We start from the raw sequence: 21,515 nt of genomic DNA, 5'->3' as shown, positions 1-21,515 counted from the left end.
CTTAGTGCCTCATTTACATGCGAGTTACCAGGCTAATTGCACAGAAATGAAGCAACAGATCGTATAAAGTAGGTTGCTGATGGATTTAGCCTTTAAAGACCCACATGTCCATATATGCAGTTTGGGGATATGCTGTATATATGCCCCCAATCCAACCTTCAAGACAAGAAAACACCAAGGTTACTTACCGGTAGCCGGTTTTTCCGGAGCCCATGACAGCACACGAGAGAGGGGATCCGCTCAGTCAGGACAGGAACCCTACTGAAGATAAAAGGGGCGATACCCTCTCCCTCGCTTCAGTTGGTTTACAGAGCATGAGAGGCCCCCCCGGGTTAGTACACATGGTAAAACTATCACCACATTATATCTAACTAAAAAAAGCACCCAAACTATAGTGCACGCCAAAGAAGTGAAAAAGGTGGGGGGAATATACAGGTGCCGTCATGGGCTCTGGAAAAACCGGCTACCGGTAAGTAACCTTGGTGTTTTCCAGTCTCCCATGACGGCACACATGAGAGACTTTTGTAGAATAAGACACCTTAGGGAGGGACCACCGCTTGCAGCACCCTTCTACCAAAGTTTAGGTCAGTAGAGGAAGACAGATCAAGTCGGTAGTGCTTAAAAAAGGTGGAAGGTGAGGATCAAGTAGCGGCTTTACAAATTTGTTCAATCGATACTTCAGCCTTCTCTGCCCAGGAGGTAGCCACGGCTCTGGTGGAGTGAGCCTTGATGCCTTCTGGAACCGGAGCGCCACTTGCAGAGTAGGATAACATAATGGCCTCCCTGATCCATCTGGCAATGGTACTCTTAGCTACCCCGTGCCCTTTTCTACTACCCTGAAAGGCTACAAAAAGGGACTGATCTTTCCTCCACTGACTAGTTACTGACATATTGTACTATGGCTCTTCTTACATCTAATGTATGGAACTTTTGCTCCCCATGGTTTCTAGGATTGTTACAAAAAGATGGCAAGGCGATCTCCTGAGTCCTATGAAACTTTTGGACTACCTTGGGGAGATAGGCCGGGTCTGGTCTTAGAACCACTCGGTCATCCAAGATCTGTGTATATGGAGGACATATAGATAGAGCTTGTAGGTCGCTCACTCTTCGGGCTGATGTTAAGGCTACCAGTAAGACAGTTAAGTGTAAGTAGCTTTGGTGACAGCTCTGGTAGTGGTTCAAAGGGGTCTTTGGTTAAGGCCTCTAAGACTAGGTTGAGGTCCCAGGGTGGTATCTTTGGGATGACCAGCCTTGACCTGCCACAGGACTTTATGAATCGGGACACCCACCTATTGGCTGCTAAGTTGCAGTTATATAGGGCCCCCAAAGCTGAGACTTGAACTTTGAGTGTGTTAGTGGCTAACCCCAGTTGTAGCCCCGACTGTAAGAATTCTAGGATAGGTCCCACTGGCGCTACATCCCCCAAGGGTTCCCCCAGGAAGTCTAGGAACTTTTTCAACGTTTTACCGTAGATTTGGGATGTTATAGGTTTCCTACTTTTCAACAGGGTGGAGACTAACCCTGGAGAGAATCCCTGGCGACTCAGTAGCACCCTCTCAAAATTCCAGGCTGCTAGATGGAAGCCCTTCACCTGAGAGTGGACCACTGGTCCCTGGGAAAGCAGGTCTGGAATCTCCGGTAATATCCATGGATCTGTCACCGACATGAGTCTCAGAAGGGAGAACCAAGGCCTCCTCGGCCAAAACGGAGCTATAAGAATTATTCTCGCGCGATCCTCCCTGATTTTCCTGACCACTACTGGGATCATTGTTATCGGGGGAAATGCATAGGCCAGGATGAACTTCCAGGGTATTTGTAGGGCATCTACTAGGGGTTTTCCCTTGGATTTAGTGAGCAGAACTTCCTGACCTTCCGGTTGTGTGCGGTAGCGAACAGGTCTATTTCTGGTTTGCCCCAGGCCTGAACTATTTGTTGGAAGACTTGGGGGTTTAGGGACCATTCCCCTTGTCTTCGGTGCCTGCGACTCAGGAAGTCTGCCTGTATATTTTCTACCCCCTTTATGTGCAGTGCTGTGATGGATAACAGATGTTGTTCTGCTAGCTGGAAGAGTAGATCCGATATTTGCATGAGGCCCCCAGATCTCGTTCCCCCCTGGTGATTGATGTAGGCTACTACTGCCGGATTGTCAGTCATGACTCAGGTGTGGCGGCCCCGAAGTATAGGAAGGAAATGTTTCACGGCTTTTTCCACTGCCCATAGTTCTTTTACATTTGAACCGTGATCCTGTTCTAGTGAGGACCAGGTCCCCTGTGTTGAGTGGGATCTCAGGTGTGCTCCCCATCCTGTGGCACTCGCGTCTGTTGTAATGATGTCCTCGACTGGTTTTTGCCACAGGACACCAGCTGTTAAATTCTTTTCTACAGTCCACCAGAGCAGGGAATCTCTTACAGCCACTGAGAGACATAGTTTGCCTTCTAAATGCCCTTTTAATTGTTTCTGTGCTGACAGAAGTTCCCACTGTAGTTGCCTTAAGTGGCACTGCGCACATGCTACTGCGGGTATGCATGATGTCAACGAGCCTAAAAGGGACATTGCGTTCCTCAGTGTCATATTTGGTCTTTATATTGCTGTGCGAGCTAGGCCTCTTATCTTGGTCACTTTGCTCTCTGGTAGGAGGCAGCGTTGTTGCTCGGAGTCAAATATCAACCCTAGGAAGGATTGCTCTTTTACTGGGGTTATCCTTGACTTGGGGATGTTTACTATCCATCCTAGTCCTACTAGAATTGCTATCACTTCCTTCACTTGATGTGCGCAGTGGGACTCCGACCGCCCTATTACAAGAAAGTCCTCTAGGTATGGGACGATCACTATGTCCCTGGAACGAAGAAAAGACATTACTTCGGCCATCACTTTGGTGAATACTCTGGGGGCTGTAGACAGGCCAAACGGAAGGGCTGCGTATTGGTAGTGTTTCACCTGCCCCTGGACAGAGCGCTACTCTCAAATATTTTTGATACTCCCGATGAATTGGGATGTGATAGTAGGCATCTTTTAAGTCTATCACTGCCATGAGGCAATGCTGGAACAGGATCGTTGTGGCCGTGTTGATTGACTCCATTTTGAAGGAGCAATTGTCTACCCACTGATTGAGTCTCCTCAGGTTGACAATGGTTCTCCAAGAGCCGTCTGGTTTTTGTATTAAGAAGAGAGGGGAGTAGAACCCCCTTCCTCCTTCTTGCACTGGGACTTCCTGTAGGACTTGTTTTTTCACTAGTCCCAAGACTTCCGTCTCCAGGGCCAGCTGTTGCTCTTGGGCTTTCCTTCTGGGTGTCATTATGAAGGTATGCCTGGGCGGATGGATGAATTTTATTTTTAAACCGTCCTTTATTATGTTTAGGACCCATGTACTGGGGGAGATATTCACCCAGGCGGAAAGGAAGAGAGAAAGCCTTCCCCCTACTCCGGCCCAATGTCATTGGGGAGATTTTTCGGAGGAAGTGGAGGGCCCTTTAAACATATAGCCCGATCCTCTTCTTTCTTTAAAGTCCCAGGAATTGGCCATCGCATGGAATGGAACAACCTATGTTTTGATGGTAAATCTCCAGGACACCCTTTAAGCCACAGGGCTCATCTTGCCGCATTTGACAGGCTTGCCGCTCTAGCTGTCAACCTTGCGGAATCTGCAGATGAATCTGCTAGGAAAGCCGCTGCTCCATGTACCAGTGTCAAATTAGACAATTTCATCCCTAGGAACACTATCCTTGATCTGGTCCTCTATTTGTTGTAGCCAGACCATGAGGGCACGAGCGGTACAGGTACCAGCTATCGCTGGCTTTAATCCAGCTGCTGAAGCTTCCCAGATATGCTTTAGGAAAGCGTCTGCTTTTTTATCAAGCGGGTCTTTCAACACGCCAGAGTCCTCTAATGGTAAGGATAACTTTTTTGAGGATCTGGCTATGGCCCCATCAATTTTAGGGACTTTTTCCCAAGTTTCTGAATCCTTTTGCTCAAAAGGGTACCTCCTCTTTGATGTGGAAGGTAAGCCCCCTAACCTCTCCGTTTTTTTCCATTCCCTGTCAATTAGTGCTTTTATTTTATCATTTACACGGAAGGTACGTTTTCTCTTTTCCTCCAGTCCCCCAAACATTACATACTCTAATGATTTGGGAGTCTTCCTCTTTAAGGCCCATTGTAGCCCTGATAGTTTTGACCAGCTTTTCCACGTCCTCCGTTGGGAAACATGGACGGCCGCCTATATCGCTGTTCGAGGAGGATTCTGAGGACTGAGTAGAGGAAGAGGAGGTGGAGGGGGACAAGGATCTATCCCGCCCCTTCTGCCTTGGCGAGGCCTCTGAATCGGAGCTCCTTCTATGGTTTCTTTTATCTTTCTTTTTAAGGGCTGCCTTTAGGGAACCTTTCACCTCCTGTTGTATTAACTCCTTAAGGCTAGTCACCAAATCAGGGGTCTCCTCCTGTATAGTTTTGTTTATACAGTCAGCGCAGAGGTCTTTCTGCCACTGATCTGCTAGCGGGTGTTTGCAAAGGGCGCATTCTCTATTCTTGGTTTTGCTGCTAGCCTTCCTCGACCCCTAGTGATCAAACAGAGAAAATGGAACCCCGTTGCCATAAGGGTGACATTCACGTAGATCACTCACCACCGCTGTCAATCAGGGGTACCGATCTCGGAGGCTCCTCAGATGCACTCATGACGTTGCTCCTGGACGTCTCAGAGTCATGCCGGTTGCGTTTATGACTGCCGCTCTCACCACTCGAGCGACTGCTCCTGGTATGCTGGCGGCTCGGCCTGGCATCTGGCGAGAGGTCTTGCTGCTGACGCTGCTATCGCTGCTGCTGCTGACGCTGCTCGTCTTGCCCCACTTCCATCATGAAGCCTTGGGCATGAGTGCATCTTCTGTGGTCATCCCCCTTATGTAAGGGGGATCCACTGCACTCTCCGCCTCCTCCGGTTACCCCCACAGCCCCTCCCCCCCGCCATGCCGCCGGGATCTCCTTTCGCCGGCCGGCATTGTTTGCTATGGGTGCCGCCATCTTGAATCACCGGCGCCGCCTCCCGACGTCACGTGGGCACGCCCCTTTGCCAGCGTGCCCTGCGTGTGACGTCAGAGGGGCGCGACCCGGAAGCGGCCACTCCCTGACGCTCCTGCACTGCTTCTGGACGCGGCAGAGGGGGAGAGGGCGGCGCGACAGCCACAGCAGAGCCCCAGGACTCCAGCAGTGCTGCTTCTGCGCTCGCTCGGACGCTGAGCCCCCGGGGGACCCGCGGACGGCGCTTTCCCATCCCGACACACAGCGCTCAGGAACCAGCCTGATCTTCCATGCCAGCACGAGAGAGGGGCAGGTACGTGATCTTCAGAACACGGGTCCCTGTCAGGACAGGAAACCCAACTGAAGCGAGGGAGAGGTACCGCCCCTTTTATCTTCAGTAGGGTTCCTGTCCTGACTGGGCGGATCCCCTCTCTCATGTGTGCCGTCATGGGAGACGGGAAAAAGACCTTTTATTATACTCCTTGTAATACAGTCTGGTCCGAAGGGTGTCGCTGGTCTTGGTCTAGGGCCTCTTTTCCTTGCAACACCTTCCTCCATCTTGCTTTGTGTGGATGATAAGCATAGTAAGGAAAAAAATCCCATCAGTAAGATATAATACTCCTTCAACAACAAAGGAAACATATCAGGATTAAATCTAGGATATACATGTATACGAGGATAATCGCAAATTACTTTAATTACAGAGAAAAAAAGGCGATCAAACAAATCCAAGGAGACTAATTATATATGAAACATATAAACAAATCTTTATTGTATTAAAAACAGGAAAATGGGACAGGGAAGTGAAGTCAGAAAATTGACCATGGCAGCACGCAGGCGACCAAGTGGGGCATGCAAGAGGTGCAGAGACCAAATGGAAATACAGGTACCAAAACAATAACTAGGATGACATAATTACAAAAACATAATGTACCGATTCCAAATAGAGCAATTATATGGCCAAACAGGAGAGATATATATATATATATATAAGCATTGTAGGCATTATAATAAGATGTTCAGTAAAAAATCTCAACACCTGTTTGGATAGTATAAGGCGGTCCACACCAATGCAACCCCCCCTAACGCACGTTTCGGCAATGGCCTTTCTCAAGAAAGGCCATTGCCGAAACGTGCGTTGGGGGGGTTGCATTGGTGTGGACCGCCTTATACCATCCAAACAGGTAATGAGATTTTTTTACTGAACATCTTATTATAATGCCTACAATGCTTATATCTATATATATCCTGTTTGGCCATATAATTGCTCTATTTGGAATTGGTACATTATGTTTTTGTAATTATGTCATCCTAGTTATTGTTTTGGTACCTGTATTTCCATTTGGTCTCTGCACCTCTTGCATGCCCCACTTGGTCGCCTGCGTGCTGCCATGGTCAATTTTCTGACTTCACTTCCCTGTCCCATTTTCCTGTTTTTAATACAATAAAGATTTGTTTATATGTTTCATATATAATTAGTCTCCTTGGATTTGTTTGATCGCCTTTTTTCCTCTGTATTTGTGTGGATGATGCATCCCTACTTCATCAACACAGAGTCTCCCAAGCATTGCACTCCTGCACAGGCATACGTCTCTTCCCTGACTTGTAGAGAAGAACGGAGGCATCACTTATGTGCTGCTGGTGAGACTGTATGGTTACCATACAGTCTCACCAGCAGCGTGTATAAGTGATACCTCCATTCTTCTCTATCTGTGGTCTTCTCGACAAGTATCTATGCAGAAGCTGTTATATACCTGGTATGTGTTGCCATTCAGCAACTGAGCAAGGTGAGTGTATTCTCCACTTGTCTTCATACTCCTTTTCCATTGGGAAAAAGAAAGCACAATAGGGTCTTATCCAGTCTCTTTCCATATTCTTCCCTGATTAGGGAAGAGTAAAAGTACCGTAGTGCGAATGTGCCAGGGCTCTTTGACCTTTCCCAGTGCATGCTTTCAGGTCGGATTCGGGGCATACGTACAGCATTATTGAACGCTGTATATCAGGATTGAAAGGTGGTGGACTAATCTCATATCAGTCAAATCTGGTGACAGGTTCGCTTTAAAGGGGTATCCAGGTTTAGCACAGAAGTCTTGTGAAACCTCGCATCAAGGGCTGTCAGTATTATCTGGTGCCGAGAGCGGGCAGTTAGGTCATTGCAAGTATTGATGTGCCTACTTCTGTCCACTTTCTGACTAGATGCGTGCGACCTCTCTCGATACAAGTGAGCTGAGCAAGGCAGCACATGTCTAGTTGGAATGTGACCAGAAGTATACATATCGCATACACAGCCACACGATACCTGACATAGAGGCGTACCCACTGTGGGGCAGGGGGACGCAGCTGCCCCCCCCCCCCCCTAGAAGCAGTGTCTCGCCGCGCACCTACCCTGCCGCCGGCCCTTTAAATCTTCGGGCCCTGTACATGATAATTAATAAGACCGCCTGACATTGAACGTCAGGATGTTCTTTATGGGTGGAGAGAGAGCGCTCTGCTCTCCCTGGCAGAAGTGCACCAGAATTCAGACAGCGCGGACTGTCATGGGCAGCACAGTGGCTCAGTGATTTGCACTGTAGCATAGCAGCGCTGGGGTCCAGGATTCACATCCCACTAAGGAGAACAACTGCAAGGAATTTCTGAGTGGGTTTCCTTGGGATACTTTGGTTTCCTCCCACACTCCATTCACAATATTTTTTTATATCACGGTTTATTTTTATTTTTTTTACAACAAAACTCTTTAATATATAGCGTCAACATATTCCGCAGCGCTTAACAGTTTGCACACATCATCACTATCCCCGATGGGGCTCACAATATACATTCCCTATCAGTCTTTGGAATGTGGGAGGAAACCCACGAAAACACGGGGAGAACATACAAACTCCTTGCAGATGTTGTCCTTGGTGGGATTTGAACCCAGGACTCCAACGCTGCAAGGTTGCAATGCTAACCACTGAGTCACCGTGCTGCCCAAATCAAAATGGTGCCAGCAGTCGCACAGTAGCATCTATTGTGTTCTTATAGATGTTAGTGCGCAGGCGCCACTGTCAGCGCCATTTTGCAAGAGAAAAAAAAAAATGTATGCTCCGTCAAGAATGCACAAGCAACACCTGCGCAGATAAGTTTTTTTTCTTTAAAATTACTATTCTAAATAACACGAAAGTATGCACATTATCCACCTTGCGCTACAGAGCAGGCGCCACTGTGTGCCTGATGAATGTGAATTTTTTTTTCAAACTATAATTCTACGCAGTATGTAAGAAAGGGGACAGGTCACTGAGGGATTAGTGATCTGTCATAAGCTCATACAAATGAATACCTAAGCAGAGCACCACATGTAGATTTCCCCCCACAGGCCGCCTCGGAGCACGAGCAGATCATTAACTCAAAACTACAAATAAAGATTAAACAACCACAAGATGGATTTAATCAACCAAGGTATCATTTTAACCAGTATAATGGCTCCAACCTGACACTGTCTGTAGGTTACTGTGCACAATCCTGCTGACAGGTTCTCTTTAACATAGATGAAAATGTTCATTAAAGTGGATCATAACATGGCTGACAATAGCCAAGCTGTGCTAGATCCCCCCCCCGCCACCAGTATTGCACATTTTATTCCTTATGTGCAGTTCTTATTCACAACAGTCTAACAATAAAGGTCTCCTATGCCTGTGCCATGATAGCACTTGTAGTTTTGCAACAGGATGGAAAGCCACCGGTTGAAGACCATTTGTCTGTAACCTGGATCCCAAAAGATCATAAAAGTAACTTTGGTTTATAAATGAAAATTATTAAAAGTAAAACATAAGTTAGATATGAGGCAAACCTGTGGAGAGTCTCCATACTACAAATGTATATCCAGTAGGATTTTTATATACCGGTACTCACCTTTCCTGACCTGCAGTGTCCCATAGCTGTAGGTGAACCCTCTGACCTCTGCCAGCAATTCCATCAGGACCATTTGAACGATATACCTGAGAAAAGAAAAAAATGTGGAGAAACTAAGAAACTGAATGCCGTTACAGATCAAGAGTCGGTGGATAATAATCAGCAGGCCTATGAATCTATTAGGTTGTGTAGCTGAAGATATTCAAGTTCCCAGTGTATCGGTCGTTAGAGGCAAGGGATCATAGACATAGCACCGATGAGGAAGAAATCAGAAATTAAAAGATACCAGCTCACTATTAATCAGATCTACTTTACTGCACGAAAAGCCTCAGAGATCTCCGACCATACAAGAGATGGAAAAGATCTGGCATTTGCGTTGCTATAAAACAGACCGTCTATGACTTGCCTACACGTCTGAACATGCGGTTCTTTAGAATGTCCATTGCTATGACTAAGGATGGATGTTAAAGGGAATCTGTCACCCCTTTTTTGAGATATCATATAATGATATCATTCAATTGTGTGTCACATAAGGATTCTCTTAGTACTTTTGCTTCCCCCTGACCCCGCATCTTTCATGCATAAATACCTTTTTTATATCGGTTCAGATGTCCGCTGGGCGGGGCTTATTCAACTGCTCCCCCGTCTTGCTCTACGCATTTCTTCTTTCTTCCTGCGTTCACATAGTGTTTCAGCGCTTGCGCATTGTAAAGGCCTCCGGCGCTTGCGCAGTATTCTTTGCCAAACTGTGGGCAAAGCATATAATCGTTACTGCGAATGCACCTGTGTTTTTCAGCGCGGTCTATGTTCGGCTTCCTCAGCTTCTGGGGTACGCAGTGCGTACTGGATGTGAAGACTTCCGAGGCATAGATAGCACTGAAAAATACCGGCGTATGCGCAGTAACGATTTTATGTTAAGAAAGGTATTTATGCATGAAAGGTGCGGTGTCAGGGGGAAGCAAAAGTACTAAGAGAATCCTTATGTGACACACAATTGAATGATATCATTATATGATATCTCAAAAAAGGGGTGACAGATTCCCTTTAAATGCCATTTGAATAAAGTCCAAATTTCATCGTCAAAGCAAGGGCTGTAATTATTTTTCATACGCTCTTTTAAACACAATAAGACATTTTTATATAGTAGCTAAACTCTGCTGTACAAAAAGAAATCAATGCAAATAACCAGTATAACTATTTCCAGCAACTACTTACTATTAAACCAATAGGGACACCCAGTCTATGCTTTACTATAAGGCTCTGAAAACTGTTCAGACATTAGTCCTGGGGACAGACTCCCTTTTCAACAGGCCCCATCATCTTTCCTGACATCAAGAATTAAAACATTAAAAAGTAGTATCAGTGAGCTTTTTTTCCCTAAATTGTTTTATTTATGTATGAGATAGAGTGCAAATATTAAAATAACGATCCTCATCTTCGCCATTCTCTTGCGTTGCTCCAGCCCTCTTCTTCGTTTAGGGACTTTAAATCAGTCTTGCCAGATCACAGAAGGGAACCATGAGAAGACCAGAAGTTGCTGTCTCAATGTAAGTGTATGGAGCTTCAATCTGTACCGTCATAGGTTTACACTGCAAGGGGTAACAGCGCCCCACACATTGGTCCCTGTGTGAGCCGCCAAAGAAGAAGAGTGGTCACATGACCCAGAAGAGGACTGGATCAGTGCTGAAAACATGGCAAGATGGCGATCGGTAAGTATTTTAATACATTTTCATTAAATCTCATACATAATTAGAATAATTCAGGAAAAAAAAAATTACTGGGACTTACTATTTAAATTTATGGTACTTTTTTTTCCTTAAATGCAAAAAAATATTTCCAGCTCATGGTAAAAATTCTTTCAATTTTATTCCATGATGAGATTAGAAATGAAGTGCAAGACAGAAATGCAAAGCAGCGCATTTAGAACGTGTGCAACTGTTCTTTGTGAAAGCCTGTCGGTGGAATCAAACTGAAAGTTTTTACCAGGAGCTGGAAATATTTTTCTTGAATTACCAGATGAAAGTTCAGATCGGGATTTCCGTGCAGACTAGACTATATGAATTGGTGAGCTGGCATAAGACTTTTTTCCATTTTGCTAACATTTTTTCTTAGAAAGCGGCTTCTGCTCCATTCATCTATTATTTCTCCTAGAAGTTAAAGGGTTTGTCCGGGCTTTTCAGCTCATTCCAGCTGCTAAGAGCAGTCTCCAAAATAGCTCCAAAGACCTCGCCAAGATAGACACCACGGAACAATAACACCTTCACCTTATTTACTATACAAAACGGATGTTTCAGGTGAGTCATAAGGTATTTTTATAGAAAAAAAAAATATGCATCAAATGCTAAGATTGCAGATCAGAATGTTACAGATCGGGAAATACCTGAAGGGCGGAGGTAACATTCACGCCAAATGAAACTGTTGGACATTTAGTTTTCATTCTGTGATAACAGCTTCTAGCAAAATTTCAAAAATAACCAAACCAACGAAGCTTAAAACCGGTGGAACCGGCACAACTGGTTCAATAGTGAGGGAATAAATGAAGGTTTCTCTAGTATGTAAGATATGAAAGCGTAACAATACATTCTTAAGCTTTTAGCTAAGAAAATAAAAAGGTTTTCTTGAGAAATATACGGAACAAAATGGAATGGTGCAAAGGTTTCCACATGGTTCACAGAGATTATTATCGGAGTGTTCAGGCAGCATGTGCTGTATTTACCATGTAGCTATCTAAACACCTGTGACTTTTCTCTTCCTCCCAGACAGTATTGTAAGATTTGTCCAGTCTAACTACAATTGTAGGAAACCTCTCTCTTTTAGGGTGGGTTCCAAAGTTGCACTAGAGGTGCATTTTTTTTTCTTCTGTGTTTTCAGAAAATTGCAGCAAAAATTAACTGGTGAAGTAATTGTGTGGAGAATGTGTTCTAGGCATATCCTTGGACCTCCAAAATCCATGGTTGGGAGTTTGAACAGTAAGGGTCCCGTTACATTTAGCGATGCACCAACGATCCCGACAACGATACAACCCGGTCAGGATCGCTGGTGCATCGCTAAATGGTCGCTAGTGAGCTGCCAAACAGGCAGATCTCTCCAGCGATACAGCGATCCGTCGGGGGTCGCTGTTACCCGTCACACCGCAGCATTTCTGACGACTTCCACCTGCATCCATGAGTTCTGTGCACACAGATGCATGCCGGCCCTTTAGGCTTACAAAGTTCATTCCTTCACAGCAGCAGTTTGCTCTAATGTAGACACTTTAGCAGGACAATGCCCCATAGGTTGTATGGTAATGAATTGGTTCGATGAAGATGATAGTCACCAGATCTAAAGGCCCCGTCTCACATAGCGAGATCGCTGATGCGTCAATGATTTTGTGACGCAATAGCGATCTCGATACATGTGACACATAGCGGCGACCGGCCCCCCTGCTGGATATCGCTGATCGTGCTCGAATGTCCTGAGCCATTTTTTCGGCGTCCTGCTGGCCAGCATGCATCGCTAGGTGTGACGCCGAGTGACCTCATTGGCAATGCAGAACTCAGGAACGCAGGCGGGAGTCGGCAGAATAGCTGCTGTGTGACAACGCATCAGCGATCCTTACCAGGTTGTATGGTTGTCGGGATCACTGGTGCGTCGTTGAAGAGATCTGCCTGTTTGGCAGCTTACTAGCGACGCACCAGCGATCCCTACCAGGTCGTATCGTTGTCGGGATCGCTGGTGCGTCGCTTCATATGAGTAAGGGTCCCGTTTCACATAGCATCACTGAGACTGTCAAAATGGGGCTTTTCAGAGCCGATCAGTACTTCCATTTAATATGTGGAAACTGAGAAACCATCTCATATGCCTGGGTCAATGTTCCAGCAGAATGAGACAATACGTAGTAAAATCTATGATATGACAAATTGCTGCAGTGTGGAGTAAAAAAAAAAAAATAAATAAAAAAAGGAGGTCCAATATGCCACCAGGTGGGCATCACCAATAAAGTGGCCGTTCAGTGTTCCCTTACTCCATAGCTATCCTGAATGTAAGCTCCATTGATTTCAGTATATGAGGATTACGGTAAGTTAAAATACAGTTAGGCGTATGGTTTCAGATTCATACCATCCACAAACATGTAGATTGTGGCCTGAACCAAAACAAGAGGAGTAACATTGGTATCATTTTGAAGACAAAAGGCCACATAAGAAAAAAAAATAAGAAAAAAAAATATATATATATAAAATTCTTACCACTCTCTTTTCCCTGAAGTCTATTCCTACTGTTGTGATGAACTTTGAATTAAATTTCCCATCTGTATACTGGTAGAGAAAGCTGGTTTTTCCAACGCCAGAGTCACCCAACGCTAAAAACTTGATGAGGTAGTCATAGTCCCCATCAAACATCGTGAAGCTTGGTTAGTGATCTGCAAAATGTCAAACATTAAAAAGATGAAAGTCTTGTTATCCATGGCAGAACCTTCTGGGATCGTCAATAAAGGGAACCCTACACCAGGTTTTCTCCATATAAAGTACACCCGACATCTTTAAGCCCTCTCAGAGCATACTAAAATGCTTTATTTATGATCCCCAACCCTCTATGCAAGCCACACACACACAAAAAAAAAAAAAAGAAAAACACGGCATGATGTGCATCACTGGTCTTGATCCAGCGCCTCCTCTCCTTCATATGATTGCTTGCTTTCTCTGCTTAACGTGGATGACACATCCTACATCTATACAGTGTCCTTCATCGTGCTCCTGCTAAGGTGCACTTCTCCCTGTCCTGCAGAGGGCAGAGCACTGCACTGCGCATGCGCCAGGAAAGGAGCGCCAAAGACACATGGGTAATGTGCATGTGCTGGCTTTACAGAGCTTTGCTGTGCTCTTGGCAGGGCAAAGAAGTGCATCTGTGCAAGAGCACGGTGGGGGACATTGTGTGGATAGCATAGGATGCATCATCCACATGAAGGGAAGGAGGACGACGATAGTAAGAAAAGAAGAAAGGAGGCACCAAATCAAGATCAGAGACGCCCATCAAACCGTAAGGTGCCGTCTGTGCATTTAATCAAAGGTCTTTTTTTCTGCATAGGAGGCATATTGACAGCATACTAGTATGCTATACAATGGGGTATAAAGATCAACATTTAGTGAAAAGAGGAGCAGCACTCACCAAATCGTTTTCTTAAAAGTCCTTTATTTCATCAATTGGGACACTACTGCAGTGCGTAGGGAGTTTTCACTGGAGGGAGTGAATGACGGCTGTTTCACAACTTCATAATGCTTATAATGGACCCTTAAAAGCATTGTGTAGACACGAAATGGCCATCGTCCACTCCCTCCTGCATAAACCCCCTGAGCATGGCAGTGGTGTCCCAATTAATGGAATAAAAGGACTTAAAGGATTTGGCGAGTACTGCCATTTTTGCTACATATCGGATTTTCCTGGATCTAAGAGCAGAGAACCACCATCATCCTCAATGCTAAAGATTATTCAATATTGAGGTATAGGATCTCAGGGAGCCTGTTGCCAGGTTTTCAGAATATAAAAGTATAACAATAAATCAGTAAGTATCCTATTGCTTAAATCAGGTGTGTTAAACCTCTTTCTTGGGAGTGGGGGGAGGGAGTTATTTTTTTCTACATTACAATCTGTATTAAAAAACATTTACACTGACCACTGAGACTTTCTTCGCCTTTAACTTCCCGTCTCAGAAAACAATACATGCAAAATACTGACTGTTGGATCAAAGCATCTAATGAGCGGGTGTAAAGGTCAGTAAGAACGGATCAGGGAGCAGGGTCAGCTGTGATTTTGCCTATTGCGATTGGTGAATCCTGTGATAGAAAGAAAAAAAAAAAAAAAAAAACAACTAACAATATCGTAGAGGATCAGGCAAGAATTGTGAACATATATATCCTCTAAGAACAATACACTTTTAAGAAGGTATAATACACATACCCATGTGGTACAAAAAGTGGACGGAAATCCTATGAGGACCACCGTAACATCAAATTACCCAAATATTCTTTCTGATGAAAACTATAAATTTCTGATAATACAAAAGTATAGACTTAATAATCCCTATTTATTGACTGAACTTATACTGCCTATCGCAGAGGCTGGCACCCTAATAGGCACGAATTAGCGCCCCCTGCTCCATGGAGGCTCTCCCTCACTCACTTTTATGCCCTTATAAAGTGAGCTAAGCAGTAGAAAATGAGCGACAACCTAATCTACTACATAGATATTTCAAACATAAACAAGCAGTAGAATGTAAAAAACGTATTAATTGTAGAAACTGCCTCAACATGATTCCCAGCCATTCGGTTGATCAGGAGGCTCAGTTAATGGAAAAAGATCATGCTGGCTGTAAGTTCATGATGAGAGGATCACAGCTTTAAATGGTCTGACAGGTGGCACCAAGTCTGGGCTTTAAATATGCCTCTGAATTTATTAGCTTGCCCATTCCCCACACCCCCCCCACTTGGTATAAATTCTATTAAAATGAATCAGGCATCCCCACCGCTTTATATGCGCATTCTCCTGCTTCAAATTGAACACTATAGAGGTTGAATTTCGCATTAGGATGTAATTCGCATGCACCACTATGTCAGCCCTGGAGGTGGAAGTGACTTGTGCGCTCCACCCTGTAGCGCAGTCACAGCGATACCTCAGGTACACAATCGTGCACACTTCTCATTATGCAGCACTGCGCATGTACCAGCTAACTCATCAAAAGTGTGCGCACACTGGCGCACAACAGGCAAAGTCTACGGTGCATGCGCCATCCCACTCAATTCCCAGAACCACTGTGGTTTTAAGCATCCATAGGTCGAGTAGAAAATATAAAATCCAACCTAGGTGGGGTTTTTTTTCAGATTAATACATATGATAAAATAACAAAAATAAAGACAGCCCTATTGATATGGAGTCTTAAGATGAATTATATATTTCCTACGATGGGAATACAACCAACTCGGCGGTCAAGAGAATGGCATTCTAATTGGAAAAAGTAATCCTACAAGTTGATTGATGGAGAAATATGAGCATCTCCCAATAGGGGGAGAAAAAAAAAAAAAAAAAAGGACAGGGAAGACCACAAGTGGTCCAAAGAAAACACGAGAGCTACTCATTTAGTCCCTTTGGCAGTAAATTCTGAATTCTTGCATTCTGAATATCCATACAGATTCCCTTTTCAGAATGGAATTATCAAGGTTGCCCTCTTATTTTTGGGCTTATTAACTCAATCATACAAAAGGACATCTCTTAAGGGACCCCCATGTATTCCATTCATGTGGCGGCCAATAGGGGTGTCATGTTGGTTTCTGATCTCCCGCCCATATTTTCAGTTCTCGTGGCATTTCCTATATATAGACCAAAGGGTAACCCTATAGACTACCCCTGATGTCATGCAGTTTCCAAAATCCCTTAGTGAAAATATTCTGCCTATTGCCAAACTTCTGAATGATTTGCATACATCTATTCACATCTGGAACAATGGCCACATTTATAGTATCTGCAGGTTTTTCTATCTAGCCAGGTTCCAGGTCCCTGATATAGACCATGCACAAGTCAGAAGTCTGTAACCTATTGATATTCCTCTCCTGTATGTAACACTGTACGAAGATGGAATCAGTCCTTGAATATTAGGATCTGCTAATAAAATCCCCCATCATTTTCTTAAGATCTGGAATACTTTCTCAAACTGGTTGTCAAAAGTGCTTATTCTTGTGACCAAGTTTTCTTGTTTGTTATTTTGATTCATCAGAAGCGACTGTGTCTCTTCCAAGGGGCTCTAAAAAGGACCTTTCTAGAGCCTGGCATAAGTTTTCGAGCAGTTTCTCCTGATCCAGAGAAACTGGCCTTTAGGAATGTCCCGCTTAAAGGCCACTGTGTGGTGGCTATACCATGTTAGGAGGCCGTTCAAGGCTGTTTGTGATATGTACAAATGTCAATAGATCTATCCTTTTGTTATTGTCAGATCAAGGGATGCAATAAAGTATTTCCGACACTCAAACGTGAACCCAAGGCCAAGCATGTTATTGCTCCCACAAACAGCCTAAAATCAGCCTCTAAGCTAGACCAGAAAACCAAGATGTCACTGATGTATCTGGCCCAGAGGCTGATGTATGTATGGGTGGCATCTTTCTTCTTCTCCAAAGATGAATGTTTCCTTCCACCAGCCCTGGAAAAGGTTGGCCTAAGTGTGGAGAATATGAGTCTCCATGGCCGTGCCCCTGAGTGGGTGGAGGTACCTGCCATAAAAGAGGAAATAGTTGTAGGTGAGTGTGAACAGCAGCAGTTCCTCCATCAGTCTGTTATGGCCATAACATTCGTCTGCTCGTCTTGAAGAAATGTCTGACTGCAAAGAGACCTGCATCATGTGTGATGCTACTGTACAGTACCTCCACATCAACTGAGGCCAAGATAGTATGGTCCTCCACAGTAACATCCTCCAATATGGTAAGCAGGTGTGATGTGTCTCGGACATATGAAGGCAATGAAGTAACAAACGGGCGCAGTATTCTGTCGATATGTACACCGATGTTCGGTGACAATCAATGCCAGCAACTATAGGGCGATCTTTCAATGGATTTAGACCCTTATGGACCTTTCATAAGGCATAAAAGGTAGGGATTGTCGTCATTTTAGGTGTTAAGTATTTATATTCACTATATGAAATATCGTATATACACTCGAGTATAATCCAAGGCACCTAATTATACCATAAAAAACTGGAAAAACTTATTGACTCGAGTATAAGCCAGGTATGCACAGTCCCATCATCCCGATCCTGGTATGCACGGCTCCTCATCCCCATTCCTGGCATGCACGGCTCCTCATCCCCATTCCTGGCATGCATGGCTCCTCATCCCCATTCCTGGCATGCATGGCTCCTCATCCCCATTCCTGGCATGCATGGCCCCTCATCCCTATATCCTGGTATGCATGGTCCACATCAGAAAAACAAAAAAAACACACTAACCGTCCCTGTGCTCCCTTGCAGCGTCTTGTTCCGATGCCAGCAGCTGCAGCAGCAGGGCGACCACGTGTGCCTCCTACTTAAGGGAATGAATATTTAGGCTTGGTCGTCCTTGAACTTTGCTAAATCAGGTGTAAATTATGTGTTTCCTTTATTTAAGGATTGACGGAAATTTTTCAGCTAGGTCTGTAATAAGTTCTCCCCTGTTCAAATCAGGGTCAGCTTGTGATACCTGGGCTCAATAAGATTGTGTGTATATATATTGATATATATATTTTCGAGTCCTCAAAAAGCTTTTTTTTCCCTCTGAGGAGGATTTCCATAATCTCATCAATGACTCAATAGATTCCTTATCCCAGGCTGCAAGACGTTGTGGACTAGCTGTACATGGTGATGGTTGATTTTTTTTTTATTCTCAAGCCTTTTGGTACAATTTTCTTTTTAATATAATTTTCTAGGCCCTTTATTTCTCACCAAGCCTTAACGTTGCTTTATAACAAAGGATTTTCAAAAAGGAGCTTCAAATATTTTCAAAGGGTAAACAACTTGTCGAGAAAACCTGGTTGGTTTCCTTTATCCAGAGCGCAGTATTAGTAGGGCTTTAAAGACTGCGGAGATGCAGTTCCGCTCCTACCAGGAAGCTTGCCATGCACCAACAATAGAACAAAAAAAAAAATATCAAGATCGTGGAGGATCAGGAAAGTATTGTGAGCATATATCCTCTATAAAAAAAAAAACAAAAAAAAAAAAAAACAAAAACTTACATCTCATTTAAACCACCATAACCCATGTGGTATGAAAAGTAGATGAGAATCCAATGGGGAACACTGTCCTCTTTTCCCTCTCTGTTGGGAGATACTCTGGAAAAGTAACCCATTAGTTGATTGATGGAGAAATAACCAAATAGAATGCCATGCTCTTATCCATTGAGTTGTTGTACACCCATTGAGGGAAATATATACCGTAATTCATCTTAGTACTCCTTTATCAATATAATGAGAAGTGTGCACAATTGTGTACCGGCGGTTTCATTGTGGTTGTGCTCCAGGCTGGAGTGAATACTTCCCCCTCAGATTCTGGGACTGACAGTGGTGCATGCACAATAGACCATGGGGCGTGTACCGTAAGTATCATTGTGACTGTGCTCCAGGCTGGCAAGCACACGTCACTTTCTCTTCCGGTGCATTAGGTCAGAATGAGAAAATTCAGCCTCCTGTTTAATTTGAGACAGGCGTATGCACATACAAGACAGTGGAGACAGGGGAGCCTGATGAAGCATTTTAATAGACTATATACCAAGGGGGTGTGGGGGATGGGCGAGCTAATTAATTCAGAGGCACATTTAAAGCCCAGACTTAGCGCTACCAGTTAGACCATTTCAGCCTGTGATCCTCATCATGAATTTACAGCCATCATGATCTTTTTCCATCAACTGAGACTCCTGATCAACTGAATGGACAGGGAAACACATTGAGGCAGTTTCTACAATTAATAAGTTATTACATTTAACTACATTTATATGTTAGAAATATCTATTTACTAGATTAGGCTGTCGCTCATTTTCTGTTGTTTAGTTCTCTTTATCAAGTCGTAAAAGGGAGAATGAAGGAGAGCAGCTGAGGGGCATGGTGGCAATTCGTGCCTATTAGGGTGCCAACTAGGCAGTATCAGTTCAGGCGATAAATAGGGATTATTAATTCTATAGTTGGTATTATCAGAAATTTATAATTCTCATCAGAAAGAAATATTTGGGTAATTTGATATTACTGTGGTCCTCACTGGATTCCTGCCCACTTTTCATACCAATGGGTTTTGGTGTTTTTAAGGAGATATAATAAAAAGTTTATTGTCTTTAGAGGATATATGCTCACAATGAATCTCGCGTTATCAGCTGTATATAGAGGTGGTACCTGTCAGGCCGAGTGCACACAATCCGGAGTTGCTGTGGGTTTGACGCTGTGTACTTATGCAGCCTCAAACCCGCAGTAAACGGGATTTCTAGAAATCCCACGTCCACAGATGCAGACACTAGTCTCCGCAAGAGAAATTTCACCCATAGAACGTATCGAACGCGGTGAATCTGCACAATTCAGTGAACAAATGCAAATTCACCTGCGTTCAATAGACGGCAGCGTTTCGGACGGAGCGAACATGCGCTGCGTCCAAAGTGCTGCTACTTCCAGAACGTGTGCACCCAATCTCATTGAAATCCTGCCTCTTCTGATAAGGAGCACTGATAACTGTGAAGAGAGAAGGAAGATCCGGCACTGGAGACTTGATAAAATCCACGATAAGTTTTATTCACATAATTTCATGATAAAACCAAGGGGAAAACAGACCCCCACGCCTGACGCGTTTCGAACCTTAACCAGGTTCTTCCTCAGACAATGTCTCTGAGGAAGAACCTGGTTAAGGTTCGAAACGCGTCAGGCGTGGGGGTCTGTTTTCCCCTTTATGGTTTTATCATGAAATTATGTGAATAAAACTTATCGTGGATTTTATCAAGTCTCCAGTGCCGGATCTTCCTTCTCTCTTCATGTTTGCAACACATGGTGGTCAGTCATTTGATCTCTAGGCACGACCGGCTTATAGGACTATTTTGGTGAGCACAAATTTCCCTTTCCCCTTCCTAATTTTCTAAAAGCACTGATAACTACCAGTCTAAAAAAAGTCTCAGTGGCCAGCTTAAAAAATGCAAGATTACTAATGTCTTTTAAACCCCTTCTCGACCTTTGACGCCACAGGCATCATGAAAAGTTGCACCAATCCGACCCATGACGCCTATGTGGCGTCGTGAATTGATTGCCCCCTTGCGGGTCGGGTGACTGGGGTCACTGAAAGGTCACCTGACCCGCACACAGAGGACCCTTTATAATTAACCCCAGGGGGCGTGGCTTAATCCCCACATGCCTACGATCGCTCTGATTGGCTGTTAAAAGTGAAGCAGCCAATCAGAGCGATTTGTAATATTTCACCAATGAAATTTGGTGAAATATTACAATCCAGCCATGGACGATGGTACAATAGCATCTGCCATGGCTGGAGACCGAGACCCGACCCCCCCCCCCACACCAACTGGCGGAGACGATCGGCCCCCGCCACCGACGGACGGCGGCTATCTGCTGCCGCTGTTAACATCAGCTCCCCCCCACGGTACCTACAAAGTCCCTCTGGCCGTCTCGGTGTCCTGGATCATGGGCGCTGCCATCTTGGAAAATGGCAGGCGCATGCGCAGTGCGGCCGGCGGAATTTTGCCGGCTGCAGATTCATTTTTTCATTTTTATCACTGTGATAAACTCTCACAGTGATCAAAATAAAAAAAAAAAAAAAAAAGTAATTACACCCAACCTTTATCACCCCCCATAGGTAGGCAAAAATAATAAAATGAAAAAAAAATTTGTATTTTTCCATTAGGGTTAGAATTAGGGGGTGGAATTAGGGTTAGGGTTGGGGTTAGGGTTACAGTTGGGCTTAGGGTTAGGGGTGTGTTGGGGTTAGAGTTGGAGTTAGAATTGAGGGGTTTCCACTGTTTAGGCACATCACGGGAACTCCAAACGCCACCATTTATTCCAGCCAATTTTGCGTTCAAAATGTCAAACAGTGCTCCCTCCATTCTGAGCCCCAACATGTGCCCAAGCAGTGGTTTACCCTCACATATGGG

The 21,515-nt window shown here is 44.5% G+C and overlaps 1 protein-coding gene across 3 annotated transcripts in view; it reads right to left on the bottom strand.

Moving 5' to 3' along the window:
- RAB27A (RAB27A, member RAS oncogene family) overlaps nt 1–21,515 on the bottom strand; it is a 68,439-nt gene that overhangs the window by 40,634 nt on the left and 6,290 nt on the right. For 2 of the 3 annotated variants that reach the window (XM_073568397.1, XM_073568400.1), the window contains exons 1-3: nt 14,546–14,705; nt 13,122–13,294; nt 8,896–8,981 (exon numbers count right to left, since the gene is read on the bottom strand). In XM_073568397.1, coding sequence (XP_073424498.1) covers nt 8,896–8,981; nt 13,122–13,274 — 239 coding nt within the window. In that variant the 5' untranslated portion in view covers nt 13,275–13,294; nt 14,546–14,705. Of the gene's footprint in view, nt 1–8,895; nt 8,982–13,121; nt 13,295–14,545; nt 14,706–21,515 lie in introns of those variants that run through there. The other variant, XM_073568399.1, reaches the window with a different exon arrangement.

Source organism: Dendrobates tinctorius, unplaced genomic scaffold (genome assembly GCF_039654945.1).
Source record: "Dendrobates tinctorius isolate UK_male_01 unplaced genomic scaffold, ASM3965494v1 ptg000022l, whole genome shotgun sequence".
Taxonomy (NCBI): Eukaryota; Metazoa; Chordata; class Amphibia; order Anura; family Dendrobatidae; genus Dendrobates; species Dendrobates tinctorius.
Note: the sequence above shows the minus strand (reverse complement) of the source record. Positions and strands in the feature narration are given on the sequence as shown.